Here is a 17,765-nt window from a genome sequence, read left to right on the forward strand (position 1 = left end):
CTGGGTCATCCTGGCCCGCCTCCCCGAGCGGACCCTCCCCGCCGTCGCCTCCCGCTGTCCAGCCGGGCGGTGTCGCCGGAGTGGCGGTGCCCGCGGCGGTGCCGGGCGGTTGCCTGCGCCGCGGCGCTCTGCCCGCCCGCTGCCCTTGCCCGCGCGCTCGGCCGTCCTGCGGAGCCGTTGGCCCTCCCGCCACCCCCTCGGCGGGGCCCTTCCCTTTACTATGGTAATGGTGACATTCAGCGGGAAAGGCTAGCGCGGACCGCAGCGCCCGGCTCCCGCGGCGCGGGAGGCTCGGTCGGCGGAGCGGGCTGCGGCGGCCGGCCGGGCAGCACGCGCGCTCGCCCCGGCCCCCCCCCGCCGCTGCTCCAGACCTCGCGCCCCCCACCCCGGCCGCCGTGGGGCAGCCCCCGAGCCCCGGCCTCGCTGGCCCGCGGGCTGCGCGCGAGCCCCGGCCGCCGCTCCGGCTCCCGCGCGGGGCGAGGACGCATCCGGCGCTTCGGGAGGGAGCCTGCCTCAGCGCTCGTATATGGCAAAGTTTCTCGCCGAGCTCCTGGGCTGCACGTTGCCGAGCAAGGGCGCCTCTCCCATGTTTGAGGTAGGTGGAGGGTGTGTCCCCGCCAACGCGGGCGTCCGCGGTGGCGCGGCGGCCAGCCCCGAGCGGGGCCCTGGGGTCCCCAGGAGTTGACAGGTGTGTGCAGTCTCACTTGCCGGCTTTCCACCTGGAAGTCTGGGGTAGGGCCGGGCGCGGATGGCGAGGAGGAGACCCGAAGCCCGGGAGCCCGAATTCTCGCCTCCTGGACCTCAGTGAATCTGTTTTTTTCTGCCTTAGTTGACAGGCGAGCACGTTTTCTGTCAGTCTGGACTGAGTTTTGCGAGTTGCTCTTTACCTAAAATGCCAGGAATGTCTGCAAATGAGCAGTGTCCTCCAGTCCCTCTTTGCTGCTTCGTTTCCCCTCACCCCCTTTTAATCTGTGGAAAAAAAAGGGTAACAGTAAAATCTTTAGGTCAGAAGGTGTCTGCCTTTCTGCCTCCTCCTGCTCCCTTCCCCCAACCTCCAGCACACTCCAAACTCCATTGAAGTTAACTCATCTCTTCTGTGAGTGAGATACATTGCGGATGAGAAGGGTTAACATGGGATTTGCCAAATCAGGTGAAGCATCTGCAGTTCTGAAGGCAGGGACATCTAATGGCTGGCACCTGCCGGAGGTGGCGATGATGCCGCTGTAAGCGTCTCTGCGAGGAGTCCTTTATGAGAAGGCTGGCCGGCTTGTCCTGCTGTGGGGAGTGGTGGCTGCAGCTGTTTAATGGGAAACCTGTATTGGCTGCTGCGTAGGGAAGGCTTCACAGGGTGCCCGGTAACCCCCTTCCCCTTACCTCTACAGTGGGAACAGTGTATCCTTTGTCTCTATCTACCCAACAGACTGCCTGACAGCCAGGCCTGGACCAGAGGGCAGTGGCCACAGCCGTGGCCAGCTGAACGGGCCTTGCGTGTTCTCGCCTGGCACTCCTCACTCAGTCCTGGGGCCTGACAACTCTTCCCGACAGCCTCAGGGCTACTCCAGGAGCTGCCTCAGCCCTGTCTGTGTGCAGTTTCCTGACTGGCCAGGGAGAGCAGAATTTGGAGTCTTCTCTCATGGGAGTGGAAGCTTATCCTTCAGCAAGGCAACTCTTCATGCTGCAAACTCTCAGACTCTTCCCTGGCTGCTCCTGGGTCTCTTCTCCCCTTTGGCAACTGTAGGTGTTCTTACCTTCTGAGGTCCTGTGGTCACATTGCTTTGATTTTAGAGCTCAGATTGCCCAACCCGTTATCTCTGCTGTGCAACAAATCGGTGTTTAAGCAGGGAGATCTCAGTAGTAAGGGATGAAGAACAGCTGGGAAGACAAGAGCAGACTGGGAGAAACCAGACTGAAATGCCTGGGTGCTTGGTGGCCTGAAATCTAAAAAAATAATGAAAAGCCTGAAAAGGTAAAGTTATCCAGGCCTGCAGCCAAAATCAGCTGTCTTCTTTGGACTGTTACATCTCTGCTCATTTCATTCTCTGTGATGTAAATGTTAGGTAGCATTGGGGGTCATTCCCGAGAGGTGAGATGCTCCTTTAAAATTTTCTCTCTGACTTTTTCTTCATTGTATTTGGATTTTTATTTTTACTTATTTGTTTTCATAAAGAATTTATTTTTAAGTAATCTCTACACCCAACGCGGGGTTTGAACTCACACCCGGAAGATGAAGAGTCGCATGCTCCACCAACCAAGCCAGCCAGGCACTCCCTGGATTTTTGTTTTTAAATTGCCAACCGACACCAAGCAGTTTTGTTGTATGCACTGTCTTTTGGTGGTATATTCCTGTCTTTTTTATCCTCCAGCCAACAGATGCCCCACCTTGAATTCTTAGACTAATTGGCTCTCAATCTTTGCTGGTTGGTGGGCGACTTAAAAAGTAGTCAGAGACCTACTTAGACAATTAAGAAAACGAGTGGCTGTTTCATCTTTCAGGAGCTCTGGGGACAGGGAATTCCCTCAGTTCTTGGTAACTCCACATACCTTGCTTTGCATTATTTTCTACCCATCTGGGGGCCGGAGCCACTGTAGTCTCTGCTCTCTTCTTTCTACAGATGATTGATTGTGTTGGCTGAATCACCACACCAGGTATCACTTTTAATCAATGTTGCTGGAAGAGTTAAGAGATCATCCCTTCCCTACCTATGGGGGGAAATCTGCCCAAAGAGGTGAATAACTGAGTCAGGAATGTGTTTTGAGATTGCTTTCTTCTCAGGCAACACATTCCTACTCATAAATGAAGAGGCATTTGTTGAGCTCTCTATATTTGGGAGGGAGAGAAATGTGTAACAAAGATATTCTTAAACCTTTCTAAATATTCATTTCCCAAAAGTGAAAGTGCTAGGACATGAGAAAATTTAGGCAGCTTTTCCTTTCCAAATGCTCTAATTCTAACTTTGGAGGCTACCTTTAGTTTCGGGGAGATCAAGAGAAGAGACGGAGGTTTTCATAATGAATGGCCTTTGGTTTCATTTTGCTTAGGGGGTGGCTACAAATGTGGTTTCTTCTGACACGGGCCAGTTTGGTCTGCACAGAGGAGATCTCTCCTGTGATTGCAGTTGTCTGACAAGGGAAATCGGGTGACAGATTGCGAAGAACACAGGGGTGGAGAGTCCCTGTGATTGGAAAGCAGGTCCAGTTGTGCACCTTGCTGTGTCCTCTTCAGAGGCGAAGGACAGACAGTGTACATTGGAAACCCAGAGTGTCTTCGTGACCATTTTGTTAATCTTCCCTCTATGTTTTCTTAGTATTTAAGTTTACCAAGTCCTTGAGAAACAATTTTAAAAATTTCAAGAAAAAAATGAGAGGATAGTAAGTTGACCTCAGTCACGGCAGTGCCCTGAGCACTGGGCTAGAATTTTGGAATAATGTTTGTGCCTCACCAAGGCGGAGCTTCTGCAGGAAGAGTGGGCTTTCTGTATATTCTGACGTCTAGAGAAGTAGGGCATTCTAAGCATAGAGTGCTGCTTTCAGACTTAGCAGGTCCTACACACGTGTCCTGTATGCTTAGATGGTTGGATGTCTGGCCCTGACATGCATTCCTGCCCCTGTCAGCTCTGACCTATTATGAACCTTCCCCCCACCTCAGCCTCAGCATTACTTTGCATTGCGCTTCCTGATAGTCAGTGATGAGGTCTGGTTTCAGAGCAGAAAGAGGCAGGAGAACTATATACACAGAGGCGACTATGTTTTTTCCTGCCAGGCCCCCTTCCCTCAGTCTGCAAACCTGCGTTTTTAATGCTGCCATCCTTCATCATCTTTCAGGAGCCACATCTCCTGGGCAGAACACATCTGGCTCTCCAGAAAAGGGGTGTTCAGTTCCACGCCACTGTTTCTGGAAGTGGTCTCTAGAATTGTCACACTTCATGTGTGTTCTACTTATTTCCACATTCTGTTTTCTGTCTCTACCACTATTGCTGCCTAACTGCGACTATAGCTTTAATTTATACATAATACAATAATAACTGTCATTTATTGTCCACTCTGGTAGGCATTGTTCTAAGGGCACAACACACACAATCTCAGCTCTTTTCCCAGTAGGTTCACGATATAGGTGTTAACAGCCATGCTTCACAGCTGAGAAAATCAAGGTTTACAGAGTTCAAGTAATTTGGTTGAGGTCACTCTACTAATGTGTGCTAGAGGGAGAATCTCAGAGCTCGCCTACCTTCTTCAGCTGTGGTTATTTGGTAGCTGGTGTTTTGTTTTTTGTTTTCTACCTCAGCTTTATTCCTAGCTATACTCTTTCTCTTTGGAAATAGGAAAGGTAAATACCCGCCGTCTTTCATTCTTCCTCCTTCACTGTGTTACCACTGGGATGGCATGAGTACCTTACTCCTGGAAATGTTCAATCAAAGGCTGATTGAACTCAGAGGAATTGTTAAGGGAAAGATTCAAGTTCAGTCACCATGACCCTTCACAGAGAGCTTCCACTGATGAAGCATTTCCTGCATGTTGTCCAGTTTTATTCCTCAATGACATTCTGAGGTTAAGTTGTGTTGTCAACCCTGTTTTAGAAGTGAGGAAACCAGGGCTCAGGGTCATTACCTGAATTGTCCAAGGTTGCTCCCTATGATGGATCCCATCTGGTAAATCCTGGACTCTGATTCCACAGTGTTTTGCCAGCCAGCTGCACTGACTTACCTGATCTTGTCCTGGCCTCTGATTGCTGCCTCATCTACTCTATCTTTGGGACCATTGCCAAAGTGATTTTCCTTCATAGCCCAACTCAACACAGTGTCCATTTATATACCCCCAATTCTTTGGTAGGGTTCGCCATTGCATGCAGATGCGGTAGGGGATGCTGTTCCCCTTGACAGTGTGGTCACTACCTAAGTTTCTTGTCCAGTCTTTCCTTCCTTTTACTGTACTCCTACTACTCCGGCAACTTTTGTCTATGCCCATTTCTTGATCATGTCCTCTCACTGCTAAGCTGTGGCTCTGCCTGGAGATTTCTTTCCCTAACTCATCTGTTGAGTTTTCCTCTTTCTGCAAGGTTCAGCTCAAATCCCGCCTCTAGACCCAGCCCCTTGGATCCAACCAGCCCTCTACTGCAGGCCCACTAAATACTATTGTGTTTCTATCGGAGACCTAGGGCAGCTTTCTCTTCCAACTTCTCTATGCTTCAGTTTTCCGTCTTCAGTGGGGATGATAGCAGTGCCGAATGCAGGGTGGTGAGGGTTAAGTGAGTCAATGCCTGGAAAGTGCTTAGAATAGTGCTCAGGGCATGGTCATTGCTGAGGTCCTTGCCTGTGTGTCTCTGACTTCTTCAGGCTCAAGAACTAAGTATTTTTTTCTTTCCACAGCACCCAGCAGAGTATCATACACATCATTTTGCATCACATAAGTAACTGATGGATCTGATTGATCTTCCAACTCTGAGGGTTCATGATTTTCCTTGCTCTTAAACTATTTGTTGTTTTTCTGGAGTTTGAATGTAACCAGCTCCTTGTATTTTTATTTGCTAAATCCGGCAACCCTATCTTACCTTTCCCTCCTCCCCTCAGAACCCAGTCCCTAGAATCCAATCCTACTCAGCTGTAGAAGCCTTGTCCCCATCTTTTCTGCATAATGGCTCCTTTTGTGACAGAGATCCTGTCCCAGGCCAAGGAAACTACCTGTTGGGAATTGCAGTCAGGCAACCGTCTGTCCCCACTGCCTCACAAGTATGGAAATGCTGTACTGAGCAGGCTTTCCTCTGCAAGTGTCAAGTCTGTGACTGAGAGAGGTGTATCACTGGCATCCTGTTTATTCATTCATTTGTTCACCAGTTCGTGCAATCATTCATTCATTTAACAAATGTTATTAAATCCTGGCTTTGTGTTAGGCACACCATGAAAGCCTTGCTAAAAGACATGCAAACTGTTTTAACTGTGACATACAGTAAGAAATATATTTTACACTACAATTCTGAATGCACGTAGCTATTTATACCTATAACATTGAAATTAAGTTTAAGAATAATACTTTTACTTATGACAGGGGACATACTTTGATCTTTGCAATTCTGTTCTTTCCATTCCGTTTCTTCCATTCTACTAAGAATTAAACAGGGAAAGACCCACTGAATTGATTTCATGAGTTGTGACTCATAATTTGAAAAGCACTGCTATATAGGATGGTAAGATTCTATTTTTACAGAACAATTTGTATTACCTCATTATCCCAGTACTATTCTTACACATTATTACACTATACATTAGGAGATTTTTGTGATCTACCATGGGAAGCCAATCACCATGAATAACATTATTTTTTGGGAGAAAATATTTTCAGGGTTTCAAACAACTAACTTACCAAATAACCTTTGATAAATATTCTGCCTCTAAATTGGGTAAAAGGTTTGACATGTTACCTGAGCCCATTTTATGATACGCTTTTTATTTGGAACATTGTAGTTGGATTTCAATTTATTTCTCTTTGCATCTACTAACAACAAATGTGCTCCCTGGGCTGAATGACTCCTCAGGCTACATTTGTGGATCTCTCCAGCTTTATATTTTAATTGAGCCCAACCCTTCTCTCTTGAAAGAACTTCTACTTTCAAGCAGTTTATTCCCCCCTCTAATTTGCCTGGTAGAGAGCTTCATTTTGTCCATTACAATGAGCCCCTTTGTTTCAATGAGTCTTACATGCTCTCATCCACTTGGTCATTCTGATGGGCTTCAAGCATCTAAAGAATGAGCCAAGTGGTCAGGCTGTTTTGAAAGCAGATAATTTGGATGAGTAAGGCTGTAGATTCAGTGATTGGATGTTGGTACATGATCAGAAGGGAGAAGTTTACTTTGAGAATAATAGCTCCTGTTGCCACAGCTGGGCTTTCGATGAGGGTCATTTGAATTTTAAGCTAATGGATACTGAGTTTGTCTTGTAAATTCACAATTCGGTTTGTTTGAGGGCCAATTGGATCGCTCTCTCACATCTGAGCCATTGTATATGCACAGGCAACTCTACTTACCTTTTGTGTTAGCTGCTTTTAATCTCTGCTTGTGGTCCTAAATGCATGCATTTCATTTATAGGAATATTTGGTCCCATTATGATTACATCTGTCTAATGGCTTCTTGCTGAGAAACCATTACATGATTTTTTTCCTTTTTGTATTTCGATAAGTAAAGGCTGGTGTTTCCTTTCTGTCAAATGGCCAGTGCTGGCTGCATGTCACAAGGAGCAGGAAAAGAGCTTCACTCTTTGATTTATTTCCTTTGGCTTAGTTCTTTTCAATTTGTGATAGTATTCTTGTACCTTATGAACTTCTTTACTTCACAAGTCTTTGATAAAATACAATAGGTCTAGTAGTGACATTAATATTTAAAAAGTTCTACCTACTTGGAGTTGCCTATAGAAGTAGCCCATAAATAAAACAGCAACTTCTATTTATCTGAATTTCGTGATGAGTAAGGACTGTGCTTTCTACCCTTGGAGAATCTTAAATGTATTCTAGGCCTATTTCTCCAAATGCCTATAATATAGTAAGTATTCTGTACCCCTTTGAAACCTCTACATTTTCAAAGCAAAAGGGAGGACTCATCATCCTCACTGGACCCACCTGGAACCCCCTTCTCCTTTCCAACTCCATTGGCAGCCCAAAGCATCACACATCTTTTTACTTAGAGTAGCACTTTGGTGCCATTTTTGCTTTCTTCCTTTTCTTTTTTCTTCATGAACAATCTGTCAGTGACTCCCACAGATTCTTTCCTGGACTTAGACCTAGACCTTTCTTTTTATCCCCGTTAGTTTTTGTCCACTGATCTGACAAACATTTATCGAGTATGTACCAGGACCAAGGAGCAGTAGGGTTTGTAGGGGATTTCACAAGAAGTAATAATTGGTTTGCTTCTTCCAGGTCTTCCTCTTCCCCCCTTTCCTGAATATGCTGCTAGAGTACCACGTTGGTACTCTTTTCATTGTCACTTTCCCACACAAGAGTCTGTCTATATGACTCTCTGTTTCCAAAGGCTCAAGTCTTTAAATTTTGCCTGGGTTATTTCCAAGGTGTTCTTTTAAGTGTCTTACTCTGCCTAGCTAACTTTACTTCCTGCCATTAATTTTCTTCAGGGATACTCACAGGTCAAATACAAATTCTTGCCCCTGTGCCTTTGTTTATGCTACTTGCTTATCCTATAATATGATGACCTCTGTTCATTCTTTCCATTTGTCCTAACTAAGCCCTACCTCATCTTTAGGGCCATGGTAAAGATCCAGCCCTTCATGAAGGCTTCTCCAATTACAGGAAAGAGGCTAAGAGTACACAGGCTGGAGATTCAGATATTTGGCTTCCAGTCCTGGCTCCTCCACTTCTTAGCTGTGTGACCTTAAATAAAATACTTCTTTGTATCTTGCTTTTATTTTCTGTAAAATTGGAATGATAATAGTAACTAGCTCATTGAGTTGTTATGAGGATTAAATAAGATAATTCAAATAAAATACTAAGCATAGTGTTTGGCATGTAGTTAATTGACAAATAATATAATGATGAAGATAATTATATACTTTCACCTTGACCCCGATACCCGGGGGTGTCTCTCTCTTTTGACTATCTTAGGACATACCTTTTACTTCTCTGAATTCTCCACAGTGCTGAGCACAACGTAGGTGCTCAATCAGTGCTCATTAATTTTGAAAACAAGCCATATGCTGTTTTAGCAAAATCTGGGAACCAATTTATTTCTGAATATATTTAATTGTATTTTATGGAAATGCGACAGCCACTGTCCTTTAGTGACTTGCCCCCTAATCTATGGGATGTGTATTGATGCTAACTTGGGCTGCAGTTGTACAAATGTTGATAATGTACTTTTACATGCAACTCTGGCAGAAGTAGTACTTGACAAATGTGCCAATTATAAATTCCATTTAAATGAAATTCGACCATAGATTGCAGTATAATTAAACAGAGTATTTTTTATTTTTCAATTGGTTTGCAAACATGTGTCCTCAAAATAAGTCAAGTGAAGCAAATCCATGCTATAAGTCAAGATTTTATTCATCTGACTCTTATGTTGCATGCTATTGATGGAGAATTCTGGCTGGAAGTCAAGTTAGATTATTCCAAAATTAATTTACTCCAAAGAACACTTACCCAGTGGGCTTTCTTTATCGTATTTCCAGTGGGAAAGAGGGAGTAATGATGCCCTGCTTCTCTGGAAGCTCTGTTGGATGGCCTGAAAGCATGGAAATTTACTTTCATGGAGATTATTTGAACTTGGCTGGAAGTCAAGTGAGGGAGCCTGCAGAGAGGCACGTGGGGCTGAAAGCTAGAGGGTGGCAGCATTATGCATTGCAAAGAACCTATACCAGGAGTCTTAAGATCTGGATTCTGAGCCTGGCTCATCTCCTCACTGGCTGAATGCTATTGGGGGAAATCTCTTTACCTTTCTGAGTATCAATTTGTATAGCTCTAAAATGAGAGTAACAATATTCGATTTGTTTTACTCACAGGAATGATGTGAGGCTCCAGAATGGTAATAAATGTGAAAGTCCTTTATGAAATGTCAAACATTATACAAATGTGAATTGCTATTACTGATACTATAATGGAGAGCACAGAAACATAAGCTGCATACTTGGCATCCCAGGCATGTGAGGATCTGTTGGTGAATGGACTATCAAGGATGGTATGGATGGTAAGGAATAGAAATGCTATCATTTGAAAGGTAGAGAAGGAAGTAGGAAGCAGTCATAATTTACTAGAGCTTTAACCCCTGGGCAGTAAGCCCTGGAATCTACTTGAATCTAGAGATTTCCTTAAAGAATAAAACATTTTCTAAGGACGAGACTTAACTGAGTTTATGAGTGGAATTCTTTCAACATTGGGGGGGAGGGCGGGAGCAGATATCAGTGGCAGGAGACAAATTGCAAGGAGGAATTGTTGGGCTCTGAAGAGGGTCTGAGAGTCTAGGATTGTAGATTGCAGAAACATATAGTGGCTGTTGCTTGAACTCTCTCCCTGTTCCTTCTGTCCCCTGAGCCTAGCTACTCTGTGTCAGAAAAAAGAACTTGACCCCACAGCAAGATCATCCATATTGTGTCGGAGAGTAGAACTCAGAGAACAGAACCCTTTCCATGCAAGGGGAGCACTGATGACCTGGGCAGGGCAATAATTGGTAATCTCCTTCAGGAGCCATTCAGGCTCACAGGCAACCTGGGGCCAGCAAGTCCTATCGTTGCCTGAACTGGTTCGAGAGCTCAAATGATGGTATTTCCCCTGGAGGACCCCTACCAATACCAAAGGAGGGATCCTTGGAAGAGAATCTGATGTTCTCAGGGTGAAGGTGGGTTTTTATGGCCAGCAAAGTTTGGGTATGTGATAAGATTATTTCATTTGTAACCACATTTAGGTACAGAATATTGGTCCATATACTCCTTCTTAATCAGTGTCCTTCTTTCCTATTCCATTCTTGAATCAGTGTAGGTCTTTTGTGAAGTCTAATGCCCCAGGCCTTTTTTTTTTTTTTTTTTTGGTCCAACAATCTATTCTTGATGTTCATCTTAGCCAAATTTCATATGTGTTAAAAGGTGTTGTATGTCTGTTGGGAGAAAGAAGGGTGGTGTGGGAGAGCTCAGACGCACATACAGAGCCACACATAGACAGGAAGACACACAGACAGAATGACACACAGCGGTTTGCTTCTGGAATGGCCTTGATGATTAAACCACATGACCAGTGGTTAAAATGCATCCAGAAATCTCCTTGATTTTGTTTACCACCTATGCTCTAAAACCTTAAATGTGCTATGTATGTACATGAGACCGAGTGCGTGGGACGCTTTTCAGGGGCTCGCAAATCAAACTTCCTTTTCTTTTGAGTTTCTCTTTTGCCTCCTTCCTCTCTTCCAGCTTAGGAAGGTCCTTTCTAAGAATCTGTGACATAGCTGTGTGCGATTTTCATTTTTTCCATCTCACTCTGCAAATAGAAACTGATTTCATTTTTTCTCATGTATAAAGAAATAGTGCATCTGATTTCACAGGCCAGAAAGAAATGATTGGAAAGCATCCAGCCAGGCCCTAGGGAACCCCCTAAAATTATCCTCTACCTTATGGACCGTCCAGATTGTTTGTATGTGTGGCTAGGGAAGAGGGGGGCAGGGAAGTGGGATTTGGGAAATAAAATTTTCTCATGCCCAGATGCTGTGAGTGAGTCAGATGGCTGGGTGAGTACCCTGATGCCTCCTGTGATTTTTAGGAGTTCATTTGCTCAGTGCCAGGTTTGGATGTCCAAGCAGTTGGGCGGACCCTCTGGGGTTCCTAGTTAATTCAGCTCCCTCTCTGCACGTTGTATGGACTTCCCTTATGTGCGAATACTTCCTAGATAAATAAAGGGGTTTCTTTAGGGTTGCAGCTTTGATTTGGATTGCTGTGGGTTAGAGTGACTAAGAAATACACTCTCACTTAGCAGAGTTGATGGATAATGGACAATAATAACAGTTCTTTCGAATTTACCATAACACCGTACATACGTAATTTTATTAGAAATGGAAAAACAGTAGGGGATTATTTTACACTATTTACAGATGGAAAAACTAGGGAACAGGGAATTAAGAAATACTAGCTTTGGAAAACAGCTTGGGTCTAAAATTGTCTAACCAACTTTTCACATAATAAAAATAATTTATCACCTTTTCTGTGTATGACTTCCTCCTTCATAGAATTAAGAAGATAGTACTATAAAAATACCGTGTATTGAAAGGCATCTGGGTGGCTCAGTCAGTTAAGTGCCTGCCTTTGGCTCAGGTCATGATGTCAGGGTCCTGGATCAAGCCCCACATTGAGCTCCCTGCTCAGTGGGGAGTCTGTTTCTCCCTCTCCCTCTGCCCCTCCTCCCGGCTCATGCTGTCTCTCTCAAATAAATAAATACAATCTTAAAAAAAAATACAACCAATTGAAATCATTGTTATGAAATTCTTTGCAAAATCACAAAGTGGTACCAAAAACTCTGTAAGGTATCTTACCTCAAATACAGTTTGGAACAATGCAGAGTATGCCTAAATACCATAAAATATTATTATTATTATTATTTTTAAAGATTTTATTTATTTATTCGACAGAGAGAGACAGCCAGCGAGAGAGGGAACACAAGCAGAGGGAGTGGGAGAGGAAGAAGCAGGCTCACAGCAGAGGAGCCTGATGTGGGGCTCGATCCCATAACGCTGGGATCACTCCCTGAGCCGAAGGCAGACGCTTAACCGCTGTGCCACCCAGGCGCCCATATTATTTGAATGAAAAATTAGGGGCTCCTGGCTGGCTCAGTTGGTAGAGCATGGGACTCTTGATCATAGGGTCATGAGTTTGAGCCCCACGTTTGGCATAGAGTTTACTTTAAAAAATAATAAAAAAATAAATGAATGAAAAACTAATTCCATCATTAGTAAAGTTTCTTCCCATTTCTGGCCTTGAAGATGAATATGATAACAAATGGGAACAACTTTGATTCTCTCTTTCCAAAATCATTTTCAACCCCATCTTTGTCCCACAAAATTAGCATAAATCCCACCTGCCATTTCTAACTATCCCCATCTCTTCCTTCAAGTTCCTTATATCACTGGATGAAGAGTACCCAAGCCATGAACTATAAAGAATCATTAGATTTTTCTCTCTCAAGGAACCATTCCTAAGGTACAGCATGTTAGGGTGATTGCCCAGGATTTTAGGTTATGGCGTCTCCTATCCCGCTGGTGGCCAAGAGTGTTATCAGTAGAAGGGAATAATCAACAAATTTTGTGGCACAGTGCTTTCTAGATTTTGAAGCACTTTGATTGAATCCTCTTAATGGTTCTTAAAGTATTATCATCCCCACTTGACAGGCTTAGAAGGTGAGGTTTAGAGAGGTAAAGTGAATGCTCCCAGATAACCACAGCCAGAGAACAATAGAGCTAGGACTTGAGCTCTAGGTCTTCTGTTCCCAAGCTCCTCTGCTCTTTCTAGGGCAACCTAGGTGATGCCCTCACCAATGTAAGGGAGCAACCAAACCTCATATGCATTAGTTATCTCAGTGATGACTCCAGTATAACCAAGGCAAAAGTTGGTTCTTCCCATTCCCTGTATCTTTAGTGATATTAAAGTCTGCCTTTTTTAAAAAAATGAGATGCATACAACATTGTATCGATTTCAGGTATATAACAAAGTGATTTGATATTTTATATATTGTGAAATGATTACCACCATAAGTCTAGTTAACATCTGTCACCATGCAAAATTACAGAATATATTTTTTCCTTGTGAAGAGAACTTGTAACATTTACTCTTTTAGCAACTTTCAGATATGCATTACAGTTATTAGCTATGGTCACCATGCTATGTACAGTATATCCCAGGATTGATTTATTTTATAACTGGAAGTTTGCATTTTTTTGACCACCTTCATCCATTTTATCCACCCTGATCGCCCACCTCTGGCAGTGACCCATCTGTTCTCTGTATCTATGAATCTACGAGCTGCTGCTGCTGCTGCTTTTTTTTGTTTGTTTGTTTGTTTCCACATATAAGTGGGATGATATAGTATTTGTCTTTCTCTGTCTCTGACCTATTTCACTTAGTATGGTGTCTCCAAGGTCCATCTATGTTGTCACAAATAGCACAATTTCATTCTTTTTTTATGGCTGGATATACATCACATTGTCTTTGTCCATTTGTCTGTCAATGGACATTTAACATTATTTCCTTATTTTGGCTATTGTACATAATGCTGCAGTGAACATGGGAGTGCAAATTTTTTTTGGATTAAAATTTTTGTTTTCTTTGGATAAATACCCAAGACTGGAATTGCTAGGTCATTTGGTAGTTCTATTTTAAATTTTTTTAGGAATGTCCATACTGTTTCCCATAGTGGCTGCACCTATCTCTTGTCTTTTTGATGATAGGCTGCCCTTTAATGATTATCTTCTAGAGTGTAGACTGAATCTTTATTCTGTCACTCATCATTTATTATTTGTGTGACCATAGGCAAATTACTTAACTTCTGTAAGCTCAATGTCTTCATATATAAAGTGAAGTCCGTAATTGTTATAAACAGGGTTAAATGAGAAAATACATGTAAAGTAAGTACTATGCCTGACACATAATTTAGATGTTACCTTTCTTCTTATTTTTCCACTTTGTAACATTTTAGCATTATTCCTCTTGTATTAATTATTTGGAAGTAGGGTTGATTATGAGTGAACATGTGATGGGTGTAGGGAGGGCTCCACTATGGAAAGCACATATAGTATACTTTGTCTCTGGCCCACATGAAAAGCAAATTAGATGCCATAGCACTAGTGATGATAAAAGATTGGTTTAATTTCTATCTTTCTTGGATAAATAAACCATTGTGTACTTTTCTTTCTTAAGTCTCTTACCCATAGCATACTGTGCTATGTTGATTACTCATAGAACAAGTATTTATCTAATCCCAGTTATGTGTCCTATATGTGTGCTTGGTGCTGAAAAGGAACAAGACATAGTCTCTTCCCCGAGTGTACTTGAGGAGGCTTGATTTCTAAGTGCAAAAACAGAGGACTATTCTGAACTGGGTGTGTGGTGGAAAACCAGTATGCCTATTCTAAGGAAAAGATTTCACAGACTAACTATTCCCAGCATGCTTCCAAGTGCTGTGACAACCCCTTAAAATGTTTGTCAAAAGAAGTAGTCAATTTCAGAAGAAATTCTGCTTTTCCAGATTGGTGCTATAAATAGGCAGAATAAGTTATTTGTGTCTTACAACTTCTTAAGACACAGCAATGATTAAAAATGGTAAAAAGGTGGCATTATGTTTGGGGTCACATCAAAACCTTTTTGAAACTGTGGCTCATTATTGGATTTTTTTGATTTTTGTTTTGTAGTGCCTTGGGCAAGTTACTTTCTGCATATGTAAAATGCTCTAAATAAAAATATCTCACTGGGCTGTTATGCAGATTATATGAGATATGAGGTAAAAGCACTAGGCATAGCACATGGTAACAAGTATCCAATTAACAATAGTTTTCTTTCTACATTGGTGGGTATGCTCCTTGTCTTTTCTAAATTGAGGTTTTAAATGAGGTCCTCCTTTTGAAGCTCCTTCTCCTGTTATCCACTTTTATTCTCCTATCCCCTGGAGCATTTCAGTACTGTGTGCAGCTCTGCATGGCTTTACATGCATAGCCCATCAAAGAGTTAATAATGCTGTGCTCCAACCTTTCTAGTTTGCTGGAGCTACTTAATCAGAGAAATCATTGTGGCTCTTTTCATGCAACTCATTGATGTCCAAAGCAACTAATTAGAGAGAAGGAGTATAGAAAATCAATCTTTACTAACATTGACATTTCTTCCAATTTAAGCAATTGGTTTGCTTACATTCTTTGTAAAAACCTGTTGAGATCTAAAATTATCCCAGATGACTACATTAGATAGTTCTAATAGGTTCTTAGTACTAGAATAAAGATTATTTGAACATTAAATACATAGAATTTGGAAGGGATCCAATATATTTCATGAGCTCACTAGACAAGTAGTTTGTACTCATGACACCATTAAAGAAGTCTCCTGTCAAGTTGGGGGGCCGTATAACTCTTTGAAAATGTAGCCTAATTAGGGGGAAGAGGTTTGTGTTTGGTATTTCCCTTTGTACCTCTAGTTCTTGATCTTTCTCCTCTGTACTCTAGGAAGCCAGCCCTATGAAATACATCCACAGGGTTCTCTTGGTCTCAGCTTTGTGGCTGGGTTTGGCCAATGGGGAACATTGGTCAGTGACTGGAGGGAGTGGAGATTGTGAGGGCAAGGCATTTATTACCTCAGTTCCCTATTTTCAAGGTCACCTTGAGCTGGCTGTGTCCCTCTACCTAAGATCACACCTGCTGTAAAGTGGTCCTCTCCATATAGCCTGTCTGTCTCCAACTTCCTGCAACTCTCCCTTTTCTTGCTACTTTTTGTGTATGGGGTGGCAATGGGGCATGTTACTAGCCCCATAATATTGTACCATGCCTTGTGGTTTCTTTCTTTCTTTCTTTCTTTCTTTCTTTCTTTCTTTCTTTCTTTCTTTCTTTCTTTCTTTCTTTCCTTCCTTCCTTCCTTCCTTCCTTCCTTCCTTCCTTCCTTCCTTCCTTCCTTCTTCCTTCCTTCCTTCCTTTCTTTCTTTCTTTCTTTCTTTCTTTCTTTCTCTCTCTCTCTCTCTCTCTCTCTTTCTCTCTTTCTCTCTTTCTCTTTCTCTCTCTCTTTCTTTCTTTCTTTCTTTCTTTCTTTCTTTCTTTCTTTCTTTCTTTCTTTCTTTCTTTCTTTCCCTCTCTTTATTAAAGATTTTATTTATTTATTTGACAGAGAGACAGCCAGGGGGAGAGGGAACACAAGCAGGGGGAGTGGGAGAGGAAGAAGCAGGCTCCCAGTGGAGCAGGGAGCCCGATGAGGGAGGGGCTCGATCCCAGGACCCTGGGATCACTCCCTGAGCCGAAGGCAGGTGTTTAACGACCGACCAAGCCACCCAGGCGCCCCCCCTTGTGGTTTTTCTTATACCCTTCTTGTATCTTTGTTAATAGTCAAAATTTTACTAAGCTTTCCTTAAATTACCCAATTTGAATATGTCACCTGTTTCCTATTAGAACTTCAAATGATAGAGAACAATAGCAACTTCTTCTTCTTCTTTTTTTTTTTTGAAGATTTTATTTATTTATCTGAGAGAGAGCTAGAGAGAGAGAGAGCACAAATGGGGAGGGACAGAGGAATTGGGAGAAGCAGACTCCCCGCTAAGCAGGGAGCCCAGCTTGGGGCTTGATCCCAAGGTGCCAGCATCCGGAATCAGGACCTGAGCTGAAGGCAGATGCTTAACTGAAGGCAGACATTTAACCGACTGAGCCACCCAGGCACCCCTTGGCTACTTCTTCTTGAAAGATCAGAGTGACCATTTGAGTTACTGGTTTACAAAAAATTCTGCCAATTCATAAGAATGCTGTGTGCCTCATTATATTTTCAGATAAGAGTGGATGAATTCTCAAGAATGGTATATAATGATGTGGCTTGTGCTGGTTGTGTTTTGTGGTTAAATGGAATGTCATTTGGGTCAAATGAGGATAGTATTAGAAGTTCAGTAAATGCCAGTGTCTTAAAAGAAGTAGAGCTGGAATGGGATGCTGAATGAATTACATCTTAACTTAACTTGCATGTGAGGAATCTGAATGGTCAAGAAATTAGATGAGTTGCCCAAGGTCATATAATTCGTTTGTGGCAAAGCTGGGTCTTGAGCCATGTCTGGTGATTCTAAGGCTAATGGTTGTTTTAGTGCTCCAAATTGTAGAAAAGCGTTAAATTTAGTTTTTATTATGCAAAATACATGGATTTGACTTCAATTGGTCAGCTTGCAATGAACTAGAAATGTACTCCAGTGTGGTGTTGTGGGTTTGATTTGTTTTTAAATAGGAAATTAAGTGCAAGTAAGGAATTTCAGTTTACAATAACCCATCTGTCACATTGACTTAGCCAAATAGAACAGTGTTATGAAGATGTTAACATTGTTTTAGAATTTGTTTATTCGTAAGGGAATTTTTTGTTGTATAGTACTTTTAATTTCAGAAAATATGATTTATACTATTGCTGAGTGATGAATTATAAAAACACTCAGAAAAAACACTAAACCTTTTAATATCTTATTACTAGAAGAGTTTTAGGAAAACTGGTCTCCCACTGTTTTACACTAGAAAAACATTTTATTTTCTATTGCGTATGTGGTGTATATACCTTGAGAATTGGAATAGTTGTTACATGG

At 42.5% G+C, this 17,765-nt stretch overlaps 1 protein-coding gene across 1 annotated transcript in view; it reads left to right on the top strand.

The window, feature by feature from the left end:
- The first annotated feature begins 511 nt into the window (after positions 1–511).
- The window catches only part of RASGEF1B (RasGEF domain family member 1B), a 528,807-nt gene continuing 511,553 nt past the window's right edge, over positions 512–17,765 (top strand). The window contains exon 1 of the mRNA XM_087864047.1: positions 512–595. Within this exon, the coding sequence (XP_087720173.1) occupies positions 527–595 (69 nt within the window). The 5' untranslated portion in view covers positions 512–526. The remainder of the gene's footprint in view (positions 596–17,765) is intronic.

The sequence above is a fragment of the Ursus americanus genome, chromosome 8 (genome assembly GCF_024610735.1).
Source record: "Ursus americanus isolate L20-20 chromosome 8, mUrsAme1.1.p, whole genome shotgun sequence".
NCBI classification, from domain to species: domain Eukaryota; kingdom Metazoa; phylum Chordata; class Mammalia; order Carnivora; family Ursidae; genus Ursus; species Ursus americanus.